Source organism: Ptychodera flava, assembly GCF_041260155.1.
Source record: "Ptychodera flava strain L36383 chromosome 3 unlocalized genomic scaffold, AS_Pfla_20210202 Scaffold_27__1_contigs__length_13241970_pilon, whole genome shotgun sequence".
Lineage (NCBI taxonomy): Eukaryota > Metazoa > Hemichordata > Enteropneusta > Ptychoderidae > Ptychodera > Ptychodera flava.
The window spans coordinates 302,164-326,594 of record NW_027248281.1 but is presented as its reverse complement, the minus strand read 5'-3'; the positions used below and the strand labels follow the sequence as shown (position 1 = coordinate 326,594).

Here is a 24,431-nt window from a genome sequence, read left to right as displayed (position 1 = left end):
CACAACTTTAGTCTCAGTCATTTCGATCGGTATTAGTTTTGGAAACGATGACTCAGGACGAAATGTGCAATCTCAGTGCGGATTTTACTTCCGCGTTTCAAGCTGAGCATCCGTTCGCAGCACAGTTGCCACCAACGTTCATTGCACGTTGTGATTATGTACCTCTATAAATTAGCATATACATGAATGGACCCTGTGAGGCAATCAGGCATATCTCATGATGCCTTCAAACAACCAAGATGAATTTCAAAGTGTTGCGACAAATAATTAAATGATCCTGAAACCACTGCTAAACAAAGAGCTGGCATAGTATTAGTAGGGGATGTGTTTTGACTTTGTGGCAGACGACAGTCGGAACATTTCACTTACGACGAAATCTGCAACACGGTAACTTGCGAGTGAGTATCGATATATTCACTGAATTTTCAAAACGTTTGTGAGATATGTCATTCATTATTCTTGTTAAAGTTACATGTTTGTCAGTGATCAGTCATGCCCCGTGTGGGAAAGCCAAGTCTTATTGACTCAGGGAAAAAACGGAAAACAAAGTTTCCTGATTCCACCAGAATTTGCATAGGTGACGAGCACAGATACGTGCTGTTGATACATTGAGGTCGCTGTGTGGTATGTACGCATACACACGCGGCTACTGCTATGTATCGAACAACGCGTAATTGTGCTGCAGACGACAAAATGTAGTCATCAGAGGCAGCTAATATTTTACATGTAAAAACTGATATGTCTGTGGTATTGGTTAAAATACACCGACAAAAACTAAGGAGAAGTTTAAAAAATGATACCAGAAGTGAAGGCATAATGCTGTATATAAAGTCTTCACAGTGGGAGGTACAATTGTGCCATTTGAACATATTATGGACTCCCTAGAATATCGTCAATCAGCACAACAACAAACCTTCGGGGGATTTCGGGTCATAATCAGAAAAGATCGTAAAACTTCTGGTTGTGAAAATATGCTCGGGGAAATGACATGTTTATATCGATATATCTTGCGATCTGTGTGTAGTTGCCACGTCAAATATCGACCGTTGGCATTAAAAAAATGTTACCGAGTGGGAGTAACTTCTGATAATACTTTAATTGTTTTTCATCTGTGTATCAACAACACTTTTTTATCAAGTATGTTCAAACACTCAATATTCAGTTTGAATATGAGTCAATCACTCTCAAGTGCATTGTTAATATTGTTGTAGACAAATTTAAGTCCATTAAATTCAGTTTGGCTGTGTTGGATTAGTAATAAACAGAAGGTTGCAAAATGTCCTTTCCTTTCTCTAAAAGCAACTAAACACTGTTTTAATCAAAGCACACACAAATGTAGGGCGTCCACCATGCCCTTCAGGCAACAAATTACTCACCCTCTCAAAACCTCAGAAGGAACACTGCCTATAAGTACAAACAGGTAGGTAATTGTATGACAGAAATTAGTTTAAGTTTAAGAGTGATTGGGAAGTGTTAAAACACCAATGTGAAAATGGCCCAATCCAAGCGAAAATGAATGGGCCAATTTGAATTTAATGAGCCCTACAGAAATTCTAATAAGCCCTATGGTCATTACCAAATAATAAACTAATGGTCATCGTTGGGCCTTGAAAATTCAATTTTAAAATCACTTTCTGTTGTTTATTTGTGCTGTAAACAATAGGCATATTAGAGAGTGTAGTAAGGTACAATTAACTATTAAAAATACATAATTTCACACAAATCATACAATTAACGTGTTAATATTTTAATGAACATAGAAATGGGAGAGGTCATGTGGCAGATTTACTAGAGGTGACATAAGTACCTGTAAGAAATTGCCAATTGTAATACTTAAAAATTCATCATGTTAATGCGAGCCTGTTTTCCCCTCTTCTGTAGCTGCAATATAGTATGAAACAACACTTTTTAATAACATTTGTGTTCATCAAATTTCTTATGTAAAAATAACAAGTGCCACTCATCATCTATTTCATTTAACTGATATCTACAACCCTTGGAGTTTCTTTTCTTCCCAATAAATTGGTTTGACAATGTCTCATGACAAAATAGCTAAATCTTCCATATAATTTTCCAATTTGAAAATTCTTTGCATGTGCATATGTTACTTATTACCATGCAGCCCCTACAAGTTGTCATTAAAACAATTAACACTTCCAAGAATCTATATACCCTATATACCCTGTCTGGTTTCATTAACATACTTTTGATAACTGTAACCAATATGTTACAGCAAATAGACTGAAAACATTTTTTACATAACTCGTATTTTTTTGCAATGAAGGTAAATAATCTGGACAGAATTTTCATGTTTTCATTGTGATATTCTTGAAGCAGAAAAGTGTATATCAATAACTCTGACCGCCTTCAACTTTTCCTCATTACAAAAGCATTTGAACCTGGCCGCTACTAATTGTATTGACAAGCTGAGATCACAAACAAGTGCTTCAAGAATGCTTATTTGTCGTCAGCTTACACACATGTAGATTTGGAAGCACAACTGTCTTAGAAGGTTGTGTATAAGGAAATACACATTCTGTTTGAGTACTACTAAGGCCTCTTGCAAGTGCTGGTTTCTCCTCCACAGTCACTTTTAACACGATTGGAACTAATTTGGGATAATTGGATGGTGAAGTAATGCCGATTTAATCTACAAATTTAGTTTTGTCTGCTTCTGTTTTTAACATAATGACCGTAGGTCACTATGTTATTAAGATGGGGTAGAGTGGGATGTAAGACAGTGAACATTTTCCGTAAACGAGAAAAAGTCAAAAACTGCGAAACACACTGTGTTGATATTTGGTACAGATGTTTAGACTAATGTCAAGGTTCAGATTCCGAAAAATGGTTAGATAGATATGGGAAATTGTTGACCCTTTTTTCAACTAATTGATTTTAGGGGCCTTCCATATGTGTATTTTTGGAAGGTACACCAATCCTGCATTTTGGACTGTTTTATGAGTTATGGAACAGAAATGTGTGTTAGATGAATGCTAGAAACATGGAGGATGCACTGAATGGAAGTATCAGAGATTTCCATGCTCTTTTTGGCATCAAAAGCGATTAAAAAAACCATATTTCATAGTTTAGATTCTCACATTTGAGATGACCTTAGGCATTTGTCATATTGTCTCATATCTGCTCACTTCAATCTTGAGTAAACATCCTTGAGTCAATATACAGACTTTGACATTCACATTCCAGAGATTAACCTGTTCACCCCCAGTTCCCTGTAAACAGGTCCAAGATCACCATTGATAACAATGGGTTTGGGTAAAACCATTGTGGTGAAAGGGTTAAGTATCCAGGACATCACATGTTACAGTCTTTACTCTAGACAATGAAGTTACAAGTTTTAGGTTAGTTATCAAGCTAGCACCAGCATCTGTCCTGAGCATCTGTCCGTGTGTTCTCACAGGAAATTACAGGGAACAAAAAATTATTTGAGAAGTTTCTCTCCTCTAAATCGAAGCTATATTACAGTTAAAACCTGTCGTTGGTGGATTGCTCTCAAATGATCTGAAACATAGTTATTGTCCATAGCAACAAATCTATAGCAAGATTTATGTGAAGTTCATGAACTTTCACAAGGTATTAGACAAAAAGATGACCATGACTTTGCTGCCCTACTTAATCTTCTTGCGCTAATATATAAAGACCTTTTTGTAAAAGGGTGGCAGGTAAGATTGACTTTACGTTTCTAACACCATGATATGGACCGATTCCTGTGATGGCCTTTTACCAACCTTTTAGCAGTAATTCAGTTTATTCCTATCTTAGCTTCAATTACTTCTTTCAACATTAATTCCATTCAGATTTCCGTAGCTTAGTGTATAATTTTGTAATCTTAATTACTGTCAACTTAGCTTTACTACACTTATTCTAACCTCATAATTCTTACACTACTGTTATACCTTATAACCCCCAAAATTTTCAAGAGATGCATACTTGATTTTTAGTCCCCACGGACACCGTCCGGGGGGACTTATAGGTTTGGTCATGTCCGTGCGTGTGTGCGTGCGTGTGTCCGTGCATGCGTGCGTGCGTGCGTCTGTGCGTCCGTCCGTCCGTCCGTTCACGCAGATATCTCTGAGATGCCTGGAGCGATTTCATTCAAACTTGATACAAGGATTACTTCATATGTCATACAGATGCACGTCAATTTGTTTTGTGATACGATCCAATATGGCCGCCAGGCGGCCATTTTATTACGATTTTTTCATGTACAGAGCCATAACTCAGGCATGTTCCAACCGATTTTATTCAAAGTTGGTACAAGGACATTGACCAATGTCATAGATATGCACGTCAATTTGTTTTGTGATACGATCCAATATGGCTGCCAGGCGGCCATTTTATTACGATTTTTTCACGTACAGAGCCATTACTCAGGCATGTTTCGACCGATTTTATTCAGAGTTGGTACAAGGACATTGACCAATGTCATAGATATGCACGTCAATTTGTTTGTGATACGATCCAAAATGGCTGCCAGGCGGCCATTTTATTACGATTTTTTCATGTACAGAGCATTACTCAGGCACGTTTCAACCGATTTTATTCAAAGTTGGTACAAGCTTATTGACAAATGTCATAGCTGTGCACGGCAATTTGTTTTGTGATACGATCCAAAATGGCCGCTGTGCGGCCATTTTATTAGGATTTTTTTCATGTACAGAGCCATTACTCAGGCACGTTTCAACCGATTTTATTCAAAGTTGGTACAAGGACATTGACCTATGTCATACATATGCAAGTCAATCTGTTTTGTGATATGATCCAATATGGCCGCCAGGCGGCCATTTTATTACGATTTTTTCATGTACAGAGCCATTTCTCAGGCATATTTGCATGTTTCGACCAATTTTATTCAAAGTTGGTACAAGGACATCGACCAATGTCATAGCTATGCACATCAATTTGTTTTGTGATGCGATCCTTTATGGCCACTGTGCGACCATTTTGTTACGATTTTTTCATGTCCTGAACCATAACTCAGACATGTATCAAGTGAATTTATTCAAAAGTATTTTTATCACAGACCTAATGAAGAGGACTCTATCCTCTCTGAGGACCTGTAATCAAAATACCCATTAACAAGTGGGGACTGTGTCATCAACGATGACTTGTTACTCTACAAACCATTTACGAATATGTCTTCTGCTTTTTTCTCCATATACATATCAGGGCTCGAAATTAACGGTGGTCTTGCGTCCAAAGACCACCACTTTTTCATTTTGGACCATCGAAATTCAAATGTTGGTGGTCCAAATGGACCACCACTTAAGTCAGAAATTTTTGAAGACGACGTACTTGGCCCGCACTGCATTGCCTGAACGTGGTTCAATGCAGGACAAAAATAGAACATATGCACCTGCTTGCAAGTGACATTTATCATGATATTGCAACATTTTAGACTTTAGCAGACCGCAGCACTTTATGCAACATTGTATTTCATCATCACAAAATGTCATGTCAATCAGTTCTGTACAGACAATGGCACTACAGATGCAAAAAATTCGAGAAATCGATCGAGTCTACGTTGTTGGTAACACAATACAGTTGATGGTCATTACGTCGCATGTTATTTGGAAAGTGGTTTACGGGTGACCATTTAGACTCTGTCGGGTTGCATTCTTGAGAGGTCCCGCTGGACTTTGAACAGTATCTGCTTTTTGTTGGCCCTTTGAAAACACTAATTTCGTAGTCAGAAGGTATTTTCTTTGAACATGATCTCATTGGGCTGCTCAACGATCATATACGGGACATGCATCACGGCATGGCAAACGTTCAGCTACACCTTGAAGCCCCCGGGTTGTTGTTTTTTAGCTACTATAGACTATAGTCTATAGAAGCTATTGGGATGGGTATCCGTCCGGCGTCCGTCGTCAGTCTGTATGTATGTATGTATGTATGTATGTATGTATGTATGTATGTATGTATGTCCGTTTGTGAGGCGTCCGTCCACTCAATTATCTTGAGAACCGCAGTACTTACTGATTTGATATTTGTTGTGTAGATGAAAAATGTGATTTTGAGAAACTATTTTTTTTAATTTTTTGATATTGTTGAAAATAGGCAAATTAATGCCAAAAAAGGTGTTTTTGGTAAAAAATCTTCTTCTTCATAACCGCTGGTCAGACAGCTTTGTTATTTGATATACAGGTCCCTAGGGATAACCCAACGTAGATTTGTTCAAATTGTGATGAAATATGCAAATGTGTATTTTTAAGGAATTTTTTTGTCATTTTTGGTCAAAGTTTGACTTACATTGTATGTAATTCTTGTACTGTATAAACCCTATCAATTCACCCAGAAAAAAATAATTAATATGATTTTAAATAATTGAATTAATTAGGAAATCATCAAAGCCAAAATAATTTTAGTGTGGAATTATCAGAAAGTTCAACTTTTTTTGACAGTTCATAGTGAATTGAGGATTAAAACATGTAAAGGCAACTTTCCTGAATCCCAACTTTGATATATTCTGAACCACCATTTATGTTATCTAAAAGAAATTGCTCATAATAGTTTGTCATGATAGGGTGGTCAAATAAATAGAGATAGAAAAAGTTCTAATTTCCATTTATGGTTGACTTGGTAAGGATAAAATAAGATTACTTTTTGAGGAAAAAAATAGAGTGGTCAATTAAAAGAGTGGTCAAAGTGGTAGGATTTTTATGGTAAAGCTGGGCTGTAAGAGTCCTCATGTGCTATTTATAGCACTTATGCAATCTTTGTAAACAGTGCAATGAAAGTGTAACATGATTCCTTATAATGCTTTTGATGACCTTGAACTTCTTAAGTTTCAAACATTTGTCTCTTCAGTGTGCTTTCTCTGAGTACGTACAGTCTCAACTTATTCAACAGAACTTACTTACAATGTTAATTTGAAAGTTAAAATGTGCTTGGTTAATAGGATGAAAATACTGATATTAAAAGATAACCAGCTCAAGATTCTTTATAACCTGACAGATATGCTGTTTTTTTATGACGTAAATCTTGATTTAAGCAAGTCTTGTTTACTTTAATTAGAATGTAATTAACTCTCGTTTATTTGCTGTTATAGACTAATATAGTCTGATGAAATATGCAAATCTGTATTTTTACGGAATTTTTTTCCATTTTTGGTCAGGCCATCCTGAAATGAGCTATCAAAGATATCCACCTTCTTCATCAATACATGTGTCACGAAAGGTTATTCTCTACATAACACAGCAGAGCTCTGTCAACTGTTGAGTCGCTTGTTTTTTCAAAACCGCTGGTCAAACAGCTTTAATATTTGGTTTACATGTCCCTAGGACGACCTTAGTGAGATAATTTCATACAGTCAGTAAATACTTAATTTTGTATCCATGTCTATAGTAGCTTCAGGGACTTTGGCCCTATGTTTGTTAATAGAGCATGCGCATTACAGGAAACCCCCTAGTTCTACAGAAAAGACTGCCCAGCTCACTTCAGATACTGATTCCTACCGTGCGCATTTTGAATACATTTTACGCAAATAAAAACCCAGTTGCGTAAAATCGTACGCAAGTTTTAAAATTATAACGGAAACGCTGCCCAGGCCCATTCGTGTTCAGGCAGTGTTCACATCTGGTTCTGTTACTGGTTGCTATTGGTTTTTATGAGTGGAAGTATTTTGACTCTCTATAGTAGATAATAAAGTTCAGAAAAAATAATATTGTGAATTTCAAATTCAATGGAGCAAATAGTGGGATTTTTGTCATCATAATTGTTAACAGCCAATACCTGGCGGAATAATTTTGAACATAAGAGTATGTGAACTGACAACTCAAAATCATCTTAAGGTAGCGTGATAGGTTAGTATGAGTATTTTCCTTCAAAACTCCGAAAAACTATCCTTTTCATACCATTTCTTCCTAAGGACATGGCCTTTGAAGGTGGTCAGTTTTCAGTATAGTATCATCAGATATGCCGAAAAATTTATTCGCTCTTGAAAATTATGCCAACAAAGGAATGCAAACAAACTTCTTGTGTTTTTCCATTTTCTTTTCTTGCCATTTTAGCATGATTCTCTTGGTCTAAATAGTGTAAGTCGACAAGGGATGACAGGTAGTCTACCAAATTTTCACCGGTGAAAGTCATACAGATGGTCTCCAAACTGTCTCAGATTTTTCAAAACACATTTAAGGATTTTAATTTTCGTAGTTTAAATAAACTAAGTAATGAACAAAACATGATTCAAAACCATGACTGGTGATTGTCAGAAAACCTAAGTCGTCTTCAAAAATTTTAAGACACAGTTATGCTGACAGTATATTAAACTTTAGATTGCTTTGTTCAAATGACAATCGGCTATGTGAGGTGATGGTTATAATTTTCATGGTGAAATATACCAAATTCGGCCTTTTCAGACCCCCAAAAAACCAAAATGTAATGGTACAGCATTAAAATTCATAGAAAGAGCTTACTGGTGACATGCAAGTTTTACGTATATAACATAGTTTGGGCGAGAAGTTGTCGTTTGAATGTATGTCGTCACAAACCTATCACGCCATCTTAAACAATTGTTAAATTACGGACCACTACATTTTTAATTTGGACCACCAAAATATTTGTTAGGTGGTCCACATGGACCACCACATTTGAAATTTAATTTCGAGCCCTGCATATACATGTCCCTTTTCTCACAAAAATGGGCTTAAAATTGCAATGTGAAAAATAGTCTTTCAGCTATATGTTGCACATTGAGTTCGTGGTCTGTCTAATTCACAGTGAGTGGGGTTGTTGATAAATGCCAATAATACAAGGCGGTCATTATGTCCAAGCGCCATTGGCGGTATTTTTACATTACACATTTGTTTTTATGAGTAATTTACAATTCAGGTATACGGCACCTAACACTTGAGAAATTTGAAAAAATATGAAAATCCCATTATCCCAAAATAGTTCCAATAGTGTTTTTTGTAGACATAAATGTGGGCTCCTTCAGATTCAAGGTCACTTCCAAAATAGAAAAATATCAAACATTCGCCCCTTGCCATGTGTTTGCCTCCTGCGGAGCGCATTTGCCTAATGGCTGCAGTGCTGGCTGTAGATTGAGGTTTTGCCTGGTTTATATTTGGGTCCAGCCACTGTCCAATGGCACTGCAGCTAATTTTAGCCCGTTCCTACTGCAGTGGATACTTTGAGCCGTTGTGCTTCAGCCAAAAGTGATTAACATGGAGTAACAACATACAAAATTGATGGCTTCAAATTAGTTTACAGTCCATTAACCAAGTACACGGTGCAGTTACGCTATCAAGCGAGGCTCGAGTTGGTACACTGAACCATGGTGTTCAGGCTCTTGAGTGAAGGACATACCCCTTTACAGCACACATGGAAAACAATGTGTTCTTTGCCGTCATAGAGAGAATGTGTCACAAATCTTTTTGACAGCTTTTCATATTTTACAACAGAAAGAACGATAGTTTTCGGGATGTAGTTAATGAATTATCTGGACTGATTTTCACAGGGATTTTCACAAAATCTTTAAAATTTCAAAGACTTACTAGGCGTATACAGTTCTCAGTCAAGTCATTAATAGATTTGTACTTGAGTTTGAATGCACTCTTTGGCACCAACAAAGCAAATTTCAATGTGCAATTTTTCAGTTCAATATGAAAATGGCTCAGGGTGCTGCCTTCACAATCACTGGTTTACACATTAAGTTTGTTGCTTCATGAGTTTCTGATGAATCTCTAAACTTCGTCAAAGTAACAACCCATAAGGTTAGAGCAGTTGTAGCCTCATGAACTGTATTCTCAGGTTTTTCTCCATCTGATGCCCTCCAAGCAGTACGCTGGAGGTCTCATGGTAATTTAACCGTTGCTTTACCCACAGGCGACCCAAGTATGAGTTTTTCACACTGTTTTCTCTATCATTTTAAAATAAATGGTTTATATAACCTAACCTAACCTAACCTGTGACTCTTTATTTATTTTACACTCCATTACAAGGACGTATATCTCTCATACACACATGCTGTAATTAATTAGTCAACACAACTAATTATGCTAATCCGTGAACTTATCAGGGATTTTACGGGTTGGTCAACATCGCGAAAGATAGGATGGTTACTAAAACGGGAAGGTAAGAAGCTCTCCTGAAATGTGTCCAGAAATTACCAAATTGCGGCCAGTCATGACCTTTTATCCAAAATTTACTGCAGCCAATGTATTTCCATGGCTGAGGAGAGCCAGCTACTCTTATTTCAAACGTTTAAATGGTCGCGAACAGTGCAAACCCTGCCAGTGCCTTGCCTACAGTTCATGGCATGAGGACGTCCGTAAAGCAGGAAGTCGGAAGTTGAAACCTTTGACCTTTACGTTGTTTATATGTGGGCAAACTTGTAAACATATTTCCCAGGGACAAGTTTGATTTTGACTAGGGTCAAAGTTCGTGTGGTTTAGCGTGGTTCTCTCAATCGGGTGGTGTTGCTAAGGTTTTGTCTGCCCACCGTCCGTGGGTGGAGGGACGGCCGTCTACCTTACAGTTTAGCTGTGCGTTCTCGATAATTTTGCTGTATTTTTTCTCACAAACATTGGAAATTCGTTTAAGTTTTAAGAAACATTGATTTTTATATGAGGAATATTCTAGCTCGTATCCTCGAATTAAATCAACCGATTTTCTTTGATACTGTTTGTTATATGGTTTGGATAACTCTTTGGGGCGGCGTCAGATATATAACAAGTGGAATGAGACAACAACATTTCGTTCATGCATGGATGTAAAAAATAGACCCATGGTTCATGTAAGGAAATCATATAGCAAGTATACTTCTTGCGCTGGTGCAAACTCTACGAAATATTATGATATCAAAGATGTTTTCCATAATAGTTTACAAGGTTTCTTGTCTAAATTCGCGGAAATCATCAAGAATATCTAAAAAATACTACACGTAATTATGACTACATTTTGTATGTGTAGAGGTGTTGTTTGCCGTTCCGAACGTATGTTCTACACGTACGCGACATATGGTTATCACTGATCAGCTGATGATGGAACGTAATTTCGTGTAACTAAACTTCTCCATAACGATATGTTACCGGCAGACATGGAGATAATAGCGAGTGAATAGAAATGATGGTGACTGGTTTAAAAAATTCACAGTGCTGGTAAAAATTCTCACAGGCTTCTTAACATAGTGGACAACATCATCGGTGATGTCAGTTTGTGTTTCGATGTTGCGAGGTCACCGCTCAGGTGACTTTAGTGACGGGCTACACTGAGCCTCGTCAATCGCTGATTGTACGCCAGAAAAAGAACGGTCTGCGAGTAGTCATGTCGGAAAAGGCTGGAAAAACGGCGATAGTTTGGTGATTTTTAGCGGATTTCTTGTAGTGGTAGGCCCCTAATAACCATGTTGTCGATGAGTGTTGGCAATTTGGTGGAAAATTTTCGAAATATCGACAAACAAAGTTGCGACAAGCGTGCTGTCGGGCAGAACATGGACGTTCCCATGGCTGTTGTGGTGACGTTAAAGTCAAAACCAGCCATAAAAGGCAGAAATCCCGTCCAAAAACACCACAGCTATGGACCCAAAGCTAGCCTAACAGTACAAACGAAGTTTTATAGCCCGTGCGCTGCTGCTTTCGGGAATTTTGTGCACTAACAGCATAAGGCACGATTGAAAATCGATCAGACTAGTAGCGACCATGGAGCTAGAAACTAGCTCCATGTAGCGACCAACTCTCTTTTATTATGCGAAAAAAGTAACCGGCGAGCTTAACTCTTTGACGCCGTACAGTCATTCTAGTCATGAGCTTGGTTGCTACCGTATACCAGAAAACAACCGACTTTGACGTCAAAGGCCTGTTGCTGGTACGTACTTTGAGACAGAAAATAACGATATGTTACCGGTAGACATGGAGTTAATAGCGAGTGCAGAGAAATGAAGGTGACTGGTTTAAAATAATTCACAGTGCTGGCCAAAATTCTCCAGTGTGTGCTCCTGCTGATGTGTCACCATTGTGCCTTGAATCACGACACGGTTTGTAAATTATACTTGGTATATACACTCCCAGAAAACGACGACGTGAAACATACATCTATATAATTTTGTTGAAAAACTCATGAAACGGCAACTCCGGCGATCTTTTTCTGCTTGGTCGGTCGATACTTTCTGGGTGGCATTTGTTACATGGAGCAGGACCATGTCTACTTAGTTATGTTAGAATTTGGCACTTGGCAACGAAAAGCATGCGCGTTTCCAGCGTTCCTTTCAATCTAACTTCCCGTTTATTTTTGAATAATGAGCAGTGTTTGTTTGCGCATATCATGAATATATAAGCGTCCACTAGGTTTACGGACGTCCTCGGGACATGTTTCCCAAGATCTTCATACCTTCTCCTTTTTCATTAACATCACTATCTTTCCGATGTTGACCAACCTCTGATAAGTCCACGGATTAGCATAATTAGTTGTGTTGACTAATTAATTACAGCATGTGTGTATGAGAGATATACGTCCTTGTAATGGAGTGTAAAATAAATAAAGAGTCACAGGTTAGGTTAGGTTAGGTTATATAAACCATTTATTTTATTTATTCCGATCATTCAGAGCATGGAGAAAGAAGAGAAAATGATAGAGAAAACAGTGTGAAAAACTCAGTAATACTTGGGTCGCCTGTGCTTTACCTCAGAAACAGTGTATTCTCTGAGCAGAATGGCATATTTGCTTTGGGGTCTGTTTGTGTTGCACAAATTTAAGAAATAGAGATAATGAATAAATAATCACGTGTCAGAGAAAGAGTTAAAAGTATATGATGGACAGTGCATCAAAATGTGTTCAGATGCCCATAGAAGCTATTAGATATTGTATATGTACCACTACATTCACTCAGGCTTGCCACATCTAACCAAATGTGAGCAAAGTGTAATTGATACTATTTTTCATGATTTGTATGTTAATTGTAATTGTTGTTTTTGTCAATCATATGTTTGTGTGTAATTTTGTGTGTGTATTGTATGTTCTGCGGAGCCTGTAATTAAGAATTTATTCAAGTTCATCATCTCAATAAATAAATGAATATATAAACAAATGAATAAATAAATATGTTTTTCATATGATTTCAGTCTGATATGAATATAGTGGCAGCATTTGACAGAAGAGGAGAACATATCTACATGGGCAATGCCAAGGGAAAGGTAAAGTGTCTCTGAACTTATAAATCAAAATTGTAACTTATAAATTAAAGTTAAAATTTAACAGGACTCTATCCTCTCAAATGACTTGTAATTAATTAAAGTACCAATTAAAAAGTGGGAACTGTGTCATCAATGATGACTTGTTTATCTTTTACATATTACAAAACTGGAAAGTAACACAAAATTATTACCATTTAGGTGACCAGAGCTGGTTTTAAACTTGTAAATGATTGAAGAACTAACTAAAAAATCATTATAAAAAACTATAAATAAATCTCAAAAGCAACAAAAGCCCATGCATTACGTTACACTGTGGTTCAGAATGTTCATTCACCAAGTTCACTCAAACTGTACTTTTAAAAAGATAATATTTTGACACCCACATCGGCAGCTACTCACACAATGAAAAGAGTACTAAATATCATTCAGTTTTGTAAGTCAACAAGTGATTGAATAAAACAATATGTCATGAAACTATAAAAAAATAATTGATAAATAAGTCACTGTTCTTAAGAGTAACTGAAAACTCCTCGGCTGAAAGAAAATTTCATCCTGCTTCACAGAAATGGGCAGTGTGTTCGAGCACCATAGCAGCCTCGTTCCCTGATCATCCCACACACAGCCTTAACCTGCTCTATTTAAAGTAGAATATAAAAAGTATCGAACATTTAATCATTGACATGATATTTTAACTGAAAGTTTGCACATATAATCATAGATCAAGTTCGCAGAAGGCATTTTGATTGGTTTAATAGTTTTGTGGCAATATTTTCAATTGTGAAAGACCTACGATAAACATAAAATAATCATAAAAATCGTTTTCATTACCAGCAACAGACAATCTCAGCTCAAAGGAATGAATACCAACACTTTCTGCTTAGTTATCAATCTTCAGTATCTCACAATGGGCAACTATGGCAACTGCTTGGCCCCACAAATGCTGCTTGTAGCTGTAATTTTTGTATCAACTATTGAATGGGAGATGGGTAATGTATTTCCTTGTCCAAAACTCTTAAATTGTTTCCTGTTTATTCACAGATATGTGTAATTGAGACCAAAACATCGGAATTGGTGGCCTCGTTTCGTGTGACTACTGGAACTAGTAACACTACTGCTATAAAATCAATAGAATTTGCAAGAAGGGGAAAGTAGGTAGTATAAACATAAGTCTCAAACTGATTATGATAATATATTGATCAAGATATTATATATTCCTTTTACTTTTGTATGTATATAAGTTGGAGCATACAGAATCACTTGGTGTCAATTGTTTGTTTGTATGTATATTTGTGTACTTGTCCACCCATTAAGGTATCTTAAAAGCCAATGCAATTGTAGATTCGAGTCTGATCAAAATCATTCCATCTAGTCAGTGTTTCCGTTAACGCAAAATCCTGCGTATGTTACGCAAAATTGTTCGGAAATACGCAAAAAAAATCATGACTGCGTAAACTAATACGCAATGAGAAATGCCGCCCCATGACACAGACGTACTTTGCCCACATTACATTGTCTGAACGTGGTTCAATGCAGGACAAAAATAGAACATATGCACCTGCTTGCAAGTGACATTTATCATGATATTGCAACATTTTAGACTTTAGCAGACCGCAGCACTTTATGCAACATTGTATTTCATCATCACAAACGTCATGTCAATCAGTTCTGTACAGACAATGGCACTACAGATGCAAAAAATTCGAGAATCGATCGAGTCTACATTGTTGGTAACACAGTACAGTTAATGGTCATTACGTTGTATGTTATTTTGAAAGACTATGTCCGGGTGCATTCTTGAGAGGTCCCGCTGGACTTTGAACAGAATCTGCTTTTTGTTGGCCTTTTGAAAAGACTAATTTCGTAGTCAGAAGGTATTTTCTTTGAACATGAACTCATTGGGCCGCTCAACGATCACGGCATGGCAAACGTTCAGCTATACCTTTAAGCCTCCCAGGTTATTGTTTTTAGCTCACATTTGGTGTACCAATTGTGAGGTTATCGTATAAGCTGAATCAGTCATTTGCATGTGATTTGCATGTCTGTATGTCTGTATATTTGTGGGTATGTGCGGATGTATGTCCATCACATACAAAGGCTCCCATACCGCCAAAGCTGCCATCTCAGTATTTGGTGTACAGGTAGATGCAGGGGTTGAGATGTGAATTTGTTCAAATGAACACATCAGTGTCAAAAATGTGCAAATGAGGTAAGAAAAAGTGAAATCCTGCAAATGTGCAGGAGTCATGCCAGTTAGAAACAGGCCAACTCCACTGATCATAAATGAAATATTGTCGTCTAATTCAACTTTTTAGCTCCGCTGTCAGCGACGCGGAGCTTATCAAATAGGTTGATTTTCCGTCGTCGTCCGTCAACAATTGCCTTCTCCTCTGAAACCGCAAGTCCAATTGCTTTGAAATTTTATATGCAGTTCACTTGGAGTGACCTCACTTAAGTTTGTTCAAATCGTGGTGAAATTTGCATATTTGTATTTTTGGGGCATTTTTTGGTGTTTTTGGTAAAAAAATCTTCTCCTCTGGAACCGCTTGTCCGATTGCTTTGAAATTTGATATGCAGCTCACTTGGGGTGACCTCACTTAAGTTTGTTCAAATCGTGGTGAAATTTGCATATTTGTATTTTTTAGGCAATTTTTGTCATTTTTGGTAAAAAAATCTTTAAAAATCTTCTTCTTTAAAACTACCAGTCAGATAGCTTTGATATTTAGTACATAAGTCCCTAGGGATGATCTATTTCAGATTTGTACAAATTGTGCATAAATATGCAAATTTGAATTTTTAAGGCAATTTTTGCCATTTTTGGTCAAAAAATGTATTTCTCTAAAAGTACTGGTCTGATAGTTTTGAAATTTGGTAAACAGGTTACTATAGAGGAACTAAGTAATATATATGGAATTTCTGATGAAATCTGTATTTTTGTATTTTTGGGGCAATTTTTGCCATTTTTGGTCAAAAAATGTGTATTTCCAAAAGTACTCATCTGATAGCTTTGAAACTTGGTATAGAGGTTTTTACAGATAAACTGAATGATATTTATTGAAATTATGATGAAATCTGCAATTTTGTATTTTTGGGGCAATTTTTGCCACTTTTGGTCAAAAAATGTGTATTTCCAAAATTAGTCATCTCATAGCTTTGCAATTTGGTATACAGGTTCCTAATGATCACCTTAATGATATTTGTGGAAATTATGATGAAATCTGCAATTTTGTAATTTTGGGGCAATTTTTGCCATTTTTGGTCAAAAAATGTGTTTCTCATAAAGTACTGGTCTGATAGCTTTGCAATTTGGTATACAGGTTTCTACAGATGAGCTAAGTAATATATGTGGAATTTCTGATGAAATCTGTAATTTTGTATTTTTGGGCAATTTTTGCCATATTTGGTCAAAAAATGTGTATTTCCAAAACTACTCATCTGATAGCTTTGAAATTTGATATGCAGGTTTCTATAGATGAACTAAATAATATTTATTGAAATTATGATGAAATCTGCAATTTTGAATTTTTGGGTCAATTTTTTCCATTTTTGGTTAAAAAATGTGTTTCTCAAAATATACTGTTTTCGTGTCTTGTGCTTACACAAGACACGAATGGGGCTGGGTGAGGCAACCAAGCTGTTTAAGACCACACATGACACTTTAATAAATTGATATAACATAGCATAACATAACTGCTCTAACAGCTTTGAAATTTGGTATACAGGTTTCTATAGATGAACTAAATTTGATCTTTTGAAATTATGATGAAATCTGCAAATTTTATTTTTGGGGGCAATTGTTGCCATTTTTGGTCAGAAAATTTTATTCTCCAAAAAATTACTCATGAGATAGCTTTGGTTGACATGTTCTTAGGGATGATCCCATGTGATATATTCAAAGTATGATGAAATCTTCGATTGTGTATTTGTGCAGCTATTTTAGCTACTTTTTTCTGGCCACTGCATTGAGCTATCAAAGATTTCCACCTTCTTCATCAACATGTGTCAAAAATAGTTATTCTCTACATAAACACAGCGGAGCTATATCGGCCGCTAGGTCGCTTGTTACCTGAAGCTGTTACAAAGGTTTCCCTAAACGACATAAATAACTGTATTACAGAAAATCGGTAAATTTAATGCGAGGATACAACGAGCTTGAATAGTCCTCGCGTAGAGAAATAAATTGTTTCTTAAAACTTAGACGAATTTCTTATGTTTCTGAAAAAATACTGCAAAATCAACCAAAAAGAATCACAACTGAGCATGGATAAGCGTACGCCACTGTGTGCCTTCAGACGTACACGTAATTAGATTATAACCTCTCTAATGAACAACAACACGGAACGTCGAGACCGCGATGCAAATCGACAACAACACGGAATGCGTTGGGATGGCGATTTTAATGAACATCAATACGGGACCACGAGGACCGCCATGCAAATCAACCACCATTAAAATAAGACCTCAATTAAAATGCGCAACACGGAACGTCGAGACCGCGATGCAAATCGACAACAACACAGAATGCGTTGGGATGGCGATTTTTATGAACATCAATACGGGACCACGAGGACCGCGATGCAAATCAACCACCATTAAAATAAGACCTCGATTAAAATGCGCAACACGGAACGTCTAGACCACGATTCAAATAAATTTCAACACCGAACGTTGTGACCACGATTAAAATGCGTATGTCTGCTGTAGCAAAAGTTTCAATTCTCGCGAGTGTTCGCTTTAAGTGCTGTACTGGACAAAATGACGTCAAATTTATCGCGAGACTTGGGCTCGATTGCGTCTGCCTGCATTTTCAATTCTCGCGATAGTCATTTCTGTGCATGCTGTACACTATACAAATTGACGTCAAATCTCTCGCGAGACTTGGCTCGATTGCAATTGCGTACGTCGGAGAGAACAATACAGAAGTAGATATAGTTTTTTCGCGAATCGCCAAAAGAGAAGCGCAGATCAACAAAAGACTTTTTTGCTTATTTTGCGGAATTTTTCAACAAAAATCACTTTCGCCACTGTGGCGAATAAGGATCGATTTTTCTTCGCCACTGCTGATTTCAATTCGCATTTGCGAACGTGGCGAATGGGCAGCGCGAACACAGTAAATAATAGTGTCATCTACAGCATCAGAACGCTTTTTCATGGCAAAGAAAATAAATTTAGAAAGATTACGTAAAATCAGTGCACTTTGGGATTGCATAAGAAGAATAAATTTATCAAATGTTGGGACTGTGTGATAGTACGTAATTCACAATAGAAAGGACATACAATACAAAAGTGAAACTCATCTTCAATGTTACCATTGTCGCAAAATATACATATTCTTTCTTCATGGATATTACGTTAAGGCCAATCTTTTTCTATGCGAAGGGAGTGAGTGGAAACTCTAAAACGACACAACGCCTCTCTGTAGCGACCTTTGTCTATTAATTGCAGATACTGTTCCTTTTCAAATACTAATTTAAACTCTCTATACGTGTCAAGTTTGGGAAATAAACGTAACGAGCTTCGCCAATTTTGAATGTCTAAATCCTGACAGCGTTGCTTAAATAAATTGAGAAAATTTACAGTTCTCCCAACCCCTTGGTTAAACCATGCTTCACCCAACCCCGTTGAAAAAAGTAACATTTTTACATCATAAGCCCAACAAAACTTCCCATTTTCAGCTTCACTATATTGGAACAAATAACATACGCTAGACAATGTGGTGGCATTGACAAAAGACGAAGCCAGTATTTGATAATTCTTACAAGTATATTTGTACGTAACGTAAAACGACTCGATTCGCCTCTAACTGCAAGACTGGGTGCATTACTATAGAGTTTTAACGCAAAACGACAAAATTTGTTCTGTACAGCTTCGATCTGATCACCCCTATGAAAACCCCAGATTTCATTACCATACATTAAGATGGGGAGAACTTTACCATCAAAAATTTTAAATGATATATTCACATCAATATCCCCTATCCCCAAATCTGTTAATGACCTTTTTGATTTCAAAAAGTGCTATGGTTGCTTGGTTAGCCAGATTTCTCTGAGCACAGCTCCATAGCCCAGAACTAGAAAATAAAATACGAAGATAATTATACGTAGAAACAACTTCTAGTTTTTTACCATGAAGGAACCAATTTTCATATGATTTCAGCCTGCCACCTCATCTAAAAACTTAAATTTTTGATTTACTTGTATTCACCTTATAAGTCTCTATTTGTTTGCATAGATAGATAAATTATTCAAGAGTCGTTGCAGGCCAATAGCAGTAGTACTAAAGAGAGCAAGATCATCTGCAGACAACAAATAAAATAACTTGATGGTTGCAATATGTACACCAGCATATTCATGATACAATGCATCACCAAGATCATTGATGAATAAGGTAAACAAAAGAGGTGACAAAATACTACCTTATTGGACTCCGAGCAGTACATAAAGAGATTTCAAGAAACCAACGTTTGTCAGATTCTCGAGAAATCCCCTAGCTTTACCCTTTGAGTCATTCGTGTAATCGCTGCCTGGGCTAACTATATGTCGAAGATGAGTAATCATGGGTAACCAGTCTCTAAGAACGGCTTCAATCGCTCTTTTGTGATGCTCCACCCAACGCGTGCCTAAAACGTTACTAGGTTTGAGCACAACCGTTCCTTGTGCATTCCCTTCTTCTTTCAGGGCAGAGTTTAAGCGGGGAATTGTTGTAGAATTTGAATATGTGAAAAAGGAAATCTTCAATTCTTGAGTAATTTGGTGATATTTTTAATGTAGACTTGAGACAAAGTTCAAGTCAGTGTGCTGTGCAGTGAATGCCAATCAGGTGCGGCACATCTCGACGTACACGCGTTATCACACCCGACCGTGAACTGACCATGACAGACACACCATCCATAGCCATGCTGATCACATTTTGCTTCCATTCCTCATTGTCCACGTTCATCTCTTTACGAAACATATTTATAGCATTTACAATGTTCTCAGCTGTGCCACGGGGCATTGCCTGTAAACTTAAGAATTTTGTGACTGGACAGGAATCTTTCAGTATCCGGACATACACAATTTCTTCCTCCACCATCGAGCGATCTGTTGATGAGTCATTTAATACGGAATAAGTTACTTTCTCTGATGGCACTCACAGTATCTTCTTTGATTACATTAGCGATGAACTTGATGAAAACAGCAGCTTGTTTATCATTACAATACGTATGACCAACTTTCACACCGTTGCATTCCTGTAGCTTGAGCAGCTCACCAAAATCATAGAACGGCTTTTCATTCTTGGCAATATAATACGCGGTTTTGAATAGAATTGCCATACGCTCTGCCTGTATTTGATCCATGTTGACAATTTGCGAAATGATTGGTCTTGGATGGCTTCTTTGTTCGATGATCATCCGTTCTACTGCTCGTTTGTGCACACTAGTAGTTTCATGTTTCTTTAGCATTTCAACTCTTAAGTTTGAACATCCAAACTCACTTGTAAACGTTGAGTCATTTTGTGGACAGATTTTGCAAAACATCGAGTGTTTCCATTCATCATATTTCAACCAAGACTCTCTGCCCAGCAGCCATGACCTCTGAAATTTTCGTGTCACCTTGGGCTTTTTCGGAGTATTTCCAATTGCTCTGTTAACATCATCGCGGTTATCATCTGTTGATATTTTCAGCATTTTTTCAGCTGGGTCTTCAGTCTTTTCTAGTGACCATGACTTAGCTATTCCAGAAGCTAAGTCACATTTCACTCGAAAAAATCAAACCCAGATGTGTAACATCAATGGGAGGACAGCCTATCTGCATGATCTGTGGTTGCGTGTAACATGATGGCGACTTAAGCCGATTATCAAGACCAAGACAGTATCTATTCATCCTCTGAGGACGAACAAATTTTAGCTAGATTTTGGACTGTACGCGTAGCTGTAAGCCTCTAGCAAATTGTGTTAGTCATACTGACAATACGCTCACTCGTAGTCGTACTGTCCGTATCGTACCATTGTCTCATGCAACGTCAGTCATACAATGGTCATACTGACAATATGCTCGCTCTATGGTACTGTTTATGTTAGTCCTTCACTGGCTTCAGAGAGAACGCTCGCTCGCACGGCCCGTATTATCGCTGCCGTCTCATGTCAGTCCTGACAAGACGATATAGACTATAAGCTTTGCTGAGAAAGGTCGAAACGGCTAGGCTGTCAGGGCTGAATAAATTGGGGTTGTGAAAATTTCCAGTCGAAACCTACTACTAGTGCAGAAACATTTAGAAACCCGTGGAAATATGTTTATGATCTGTTGCTAGTGTTCTAGTGTGGTGTTTTCCAATCATGTGTACAGCCGAAAACTTTAAATCATTGACATAGCTTTGACATGAGATTCAAAACCCTCAAATTTATGCCCGTATAAAACATGGAAAATCCACTTTGCTTCCACAAACTTGGTTCACTTTCTGGCCAGATTTTCATCCTTTGGCCATTGAAACAATTTTGATTCTGAATGAGAACGATGCATAGAGACAACGCTTAGCAGTTCTCTGTCCCTAGCCCTGCCTTACAACTTTTCACAATGGATTTGGAGAATGCGCGCAAAAGCACTGGCGTGAATAGCTAGCGGCGGTCGATGTCCTCAGATGACGTCATACCCGACATTTGCCGAAGATTACCGAAAATTTTTATCTTTGTTGCCAAGGGCGTCGCTAGGGCCTTTATTCGGAACTGGGAGGGCAGTTTTGAAAAATTCCAATGCAGATGTGTTTTTAGCTACTATAGACTATAGTCTATAGAAGCTATTGGGATGGGTATCCGTCCGGCGTCCGGCGTCAGTCTGTATGTATGTATGTATGTATGTATGTCCGTTTGTGAGGCGTCCGTCCACTCAAATATCTTGAGAACTGCAATACTTACTGATTTGATATTTGTGGTGTAGATTAAAAATATGATTTTGAGAAACTTTTTTTTAAATTTTTTGATGTTGTTGAAAATAGGCAAATTAATGCCAAAAAAGGTGTTTTTGGTAAAAAATCTTCTACTTCATAACCGCTGGTCAGACAACTTTGTTATTTGGTATACAGGTCCCTAGGGATAACCCAACTTAGATTTGTTCAAATTGTGATGAAATATGCAAAGGTGTATTTTTAAGGAATTTTTTTTGTCATTTTTGGTCAAAATTTGACTCACATTGTATGTACTTCTTGTACTGTATAAACCCTATCAATTCACCCAGAAAAAATAATTAATATGATTTTAAATAATTGAATTAATTAGGAAATCATCAAAGCTAAAATAATTTTAGTATAGAATTATCAGAAAGTTCAACTTTTTTTGACAGTTCATAGTGAAATGCTTACCATCTTGGAGGATTAAAACATGTAAAGGCAACTTTCCTGTATCCCAACTTTGACATATTCTGAACCGTCATTTATCGTGCCCTGTATGTTATCTAAAAGAAATTGCTCATAATAGTTTGTCATGATAGGTTGGTCAAATAAATAGAGATAGAGAAGGATCTAATTTCCGTTTATGGTTGACTTGGTAACGATAAAATATAATTACTTTTTGAGGAAAAAAATAGAGTGGTCAATTGAGTGGTCAAAGTGATAGGGTTTTTATGGTAAAGCTGGGCTGTAAGATTCCTCTTGTGCTATTTATAGCAATTATGCAATCTGAGTAAACAGTGCAATGAAAGTGTTACATGATTCCTTATAATGCTTTTGATGACCGTGAACTTCTTAAATTTCAAACATTTGTCTCTTCAGTGTGCTTTCTCTTAGTATGGACAGTCTCAACTTATTCAACAGAACTTACCTTCAATGGTCAGGCCATCCTGAAATGAGCTATCAAAGATATCAGCCTTCTCCATCAATACATATGTCACAAAAGGTTATTCTCTACATAACACAGCAAAACTCTGTCAACTATTGAGACGCTTGTTTTTTCAAAAACGCTGGTCAGACAGCTTTAATATTTGGTTTACAAGTCCGTAGGATGACCTTAGTGAGATAATTTCATATTGTCAGGAAATACTTATTTTGTATCCATGTCTATAGTAGCTTCAGGGACTTTGGCCCTATGTTTTACCATTTAAGTCGTCAAAATAAACAAGCATTAAAAATTTACGTCTTACTCTTCACCAGTCCTTTAATTTTGTATCCATGTCTATAGTAGCTTCAGGGACTTTGGCCCTATGTTTAGCTCATATTTGGTATGTATATAAATACCAAAAAGAGCTTATATGGTGAGTTGGTGGCGTCTGTATGTATACGGTATGTATGTCCATCACACGCAAAAGCTCCCATACCGCCAAAGCTACCATCTCAGTATTTGGTGTTCAGGTAGGTGCAGGGGTTGAGATGTGACGCTGTTCAAATGTACACGTCAGTGTCAAAAATGTGTAAATGAGGTAAGAAAAAGGGAAATCCTGCAAATGTGCAGGACTTGTAGCATGCCGGTGACTGAAACAGGCTACTCCACTTACCTTGAGTCAATCCTGTCATTGTTTATGACCTAGCTGTTTCTGCTGTGCATGTTGCTAAAGTTGACCTCCAGTACCTAAAGTTTCAGACCTTATGAACTTTTGTAATTCTTGTTTGTTTTTCTGGTCTAAATATTTCTTGTTGTTTTTCTGGTTATACTGTGCAGAAATCATTGTCATAACATCAACGTAGAATTTTCCTGCACTGAACAGATAGAAACAACATTTATTGTTGATCTTTGGTACCCATACTGGTATGTACCAATTCTGATCAAATGTGAGCGACACAGTATAATTGTCGTATTTTTCTCCTTTTTAGTCCCCACAGACACCGTCCGTGGGGACTAATAGGTTTGGTCATGTCCGTGCGTGCGTGTGTGCATCCGTCCGTCCGTCCGTCTGTTCACGCAGATATCTTTGAGATGCAATAAGCGATTTCATTCAAACTTGGTACAAGGATTACTTCATATGTCATACAGATACACGTCGATTTGTTTTGTAATACGATCCAATATGGCCGCCAGGCGGCCATTTTATTACTATTTTTTCATGTACAGAGCCATAACTCAGACATGTTTCAACCAATTTTATTCAAAGTTGGTACAAGGACATTGACCTATGTCATAGATATGCACGTCAATTTATTTTGTGATACGATCCAATCTGGCCGCCAGGCGGCCATTTTATTATAATTTTTTCATGTACAGAGCCATAACTCAGACATGTTTCAACCGATTTCATTCAAAGTTGGTACAAGGACATTGACCAATGTCATAGATATGCACCTCAATTTGTTTTGTGATATGATCCAATATGGCCACCA

The 24,431-nt window shown here is 37.2% G+C and overlaps 1 protein-coding gene across 2 annotated transcripts in view; it reads left to right on the top strand.

Moving 5' to 3' along the window:
• The window catches only part of LOC139126525 (retinoblastoma-binding protein 5-like), a 299,327-nt gene that overhangs the window by 61,599 nt on the left and 213,297 nt on the right, over positions 1-24,431 (top strand). For both annotated transcript variants that reach the window (XM_070692577.1, XM_070692578.1), the window contains 2 exons: positions 13,080-13,151; positions 14,190-14,299. In XM_070692577.1, the coding sequence (XP_070548678.1) occupies positions 13,080-13,151; positions 14,190-14,299 (182 nt within the window). The remainder of the gene's footprint in view (positions 1-13,079; positions 13,152-14,189; positions 14,300-24,431) is intronic.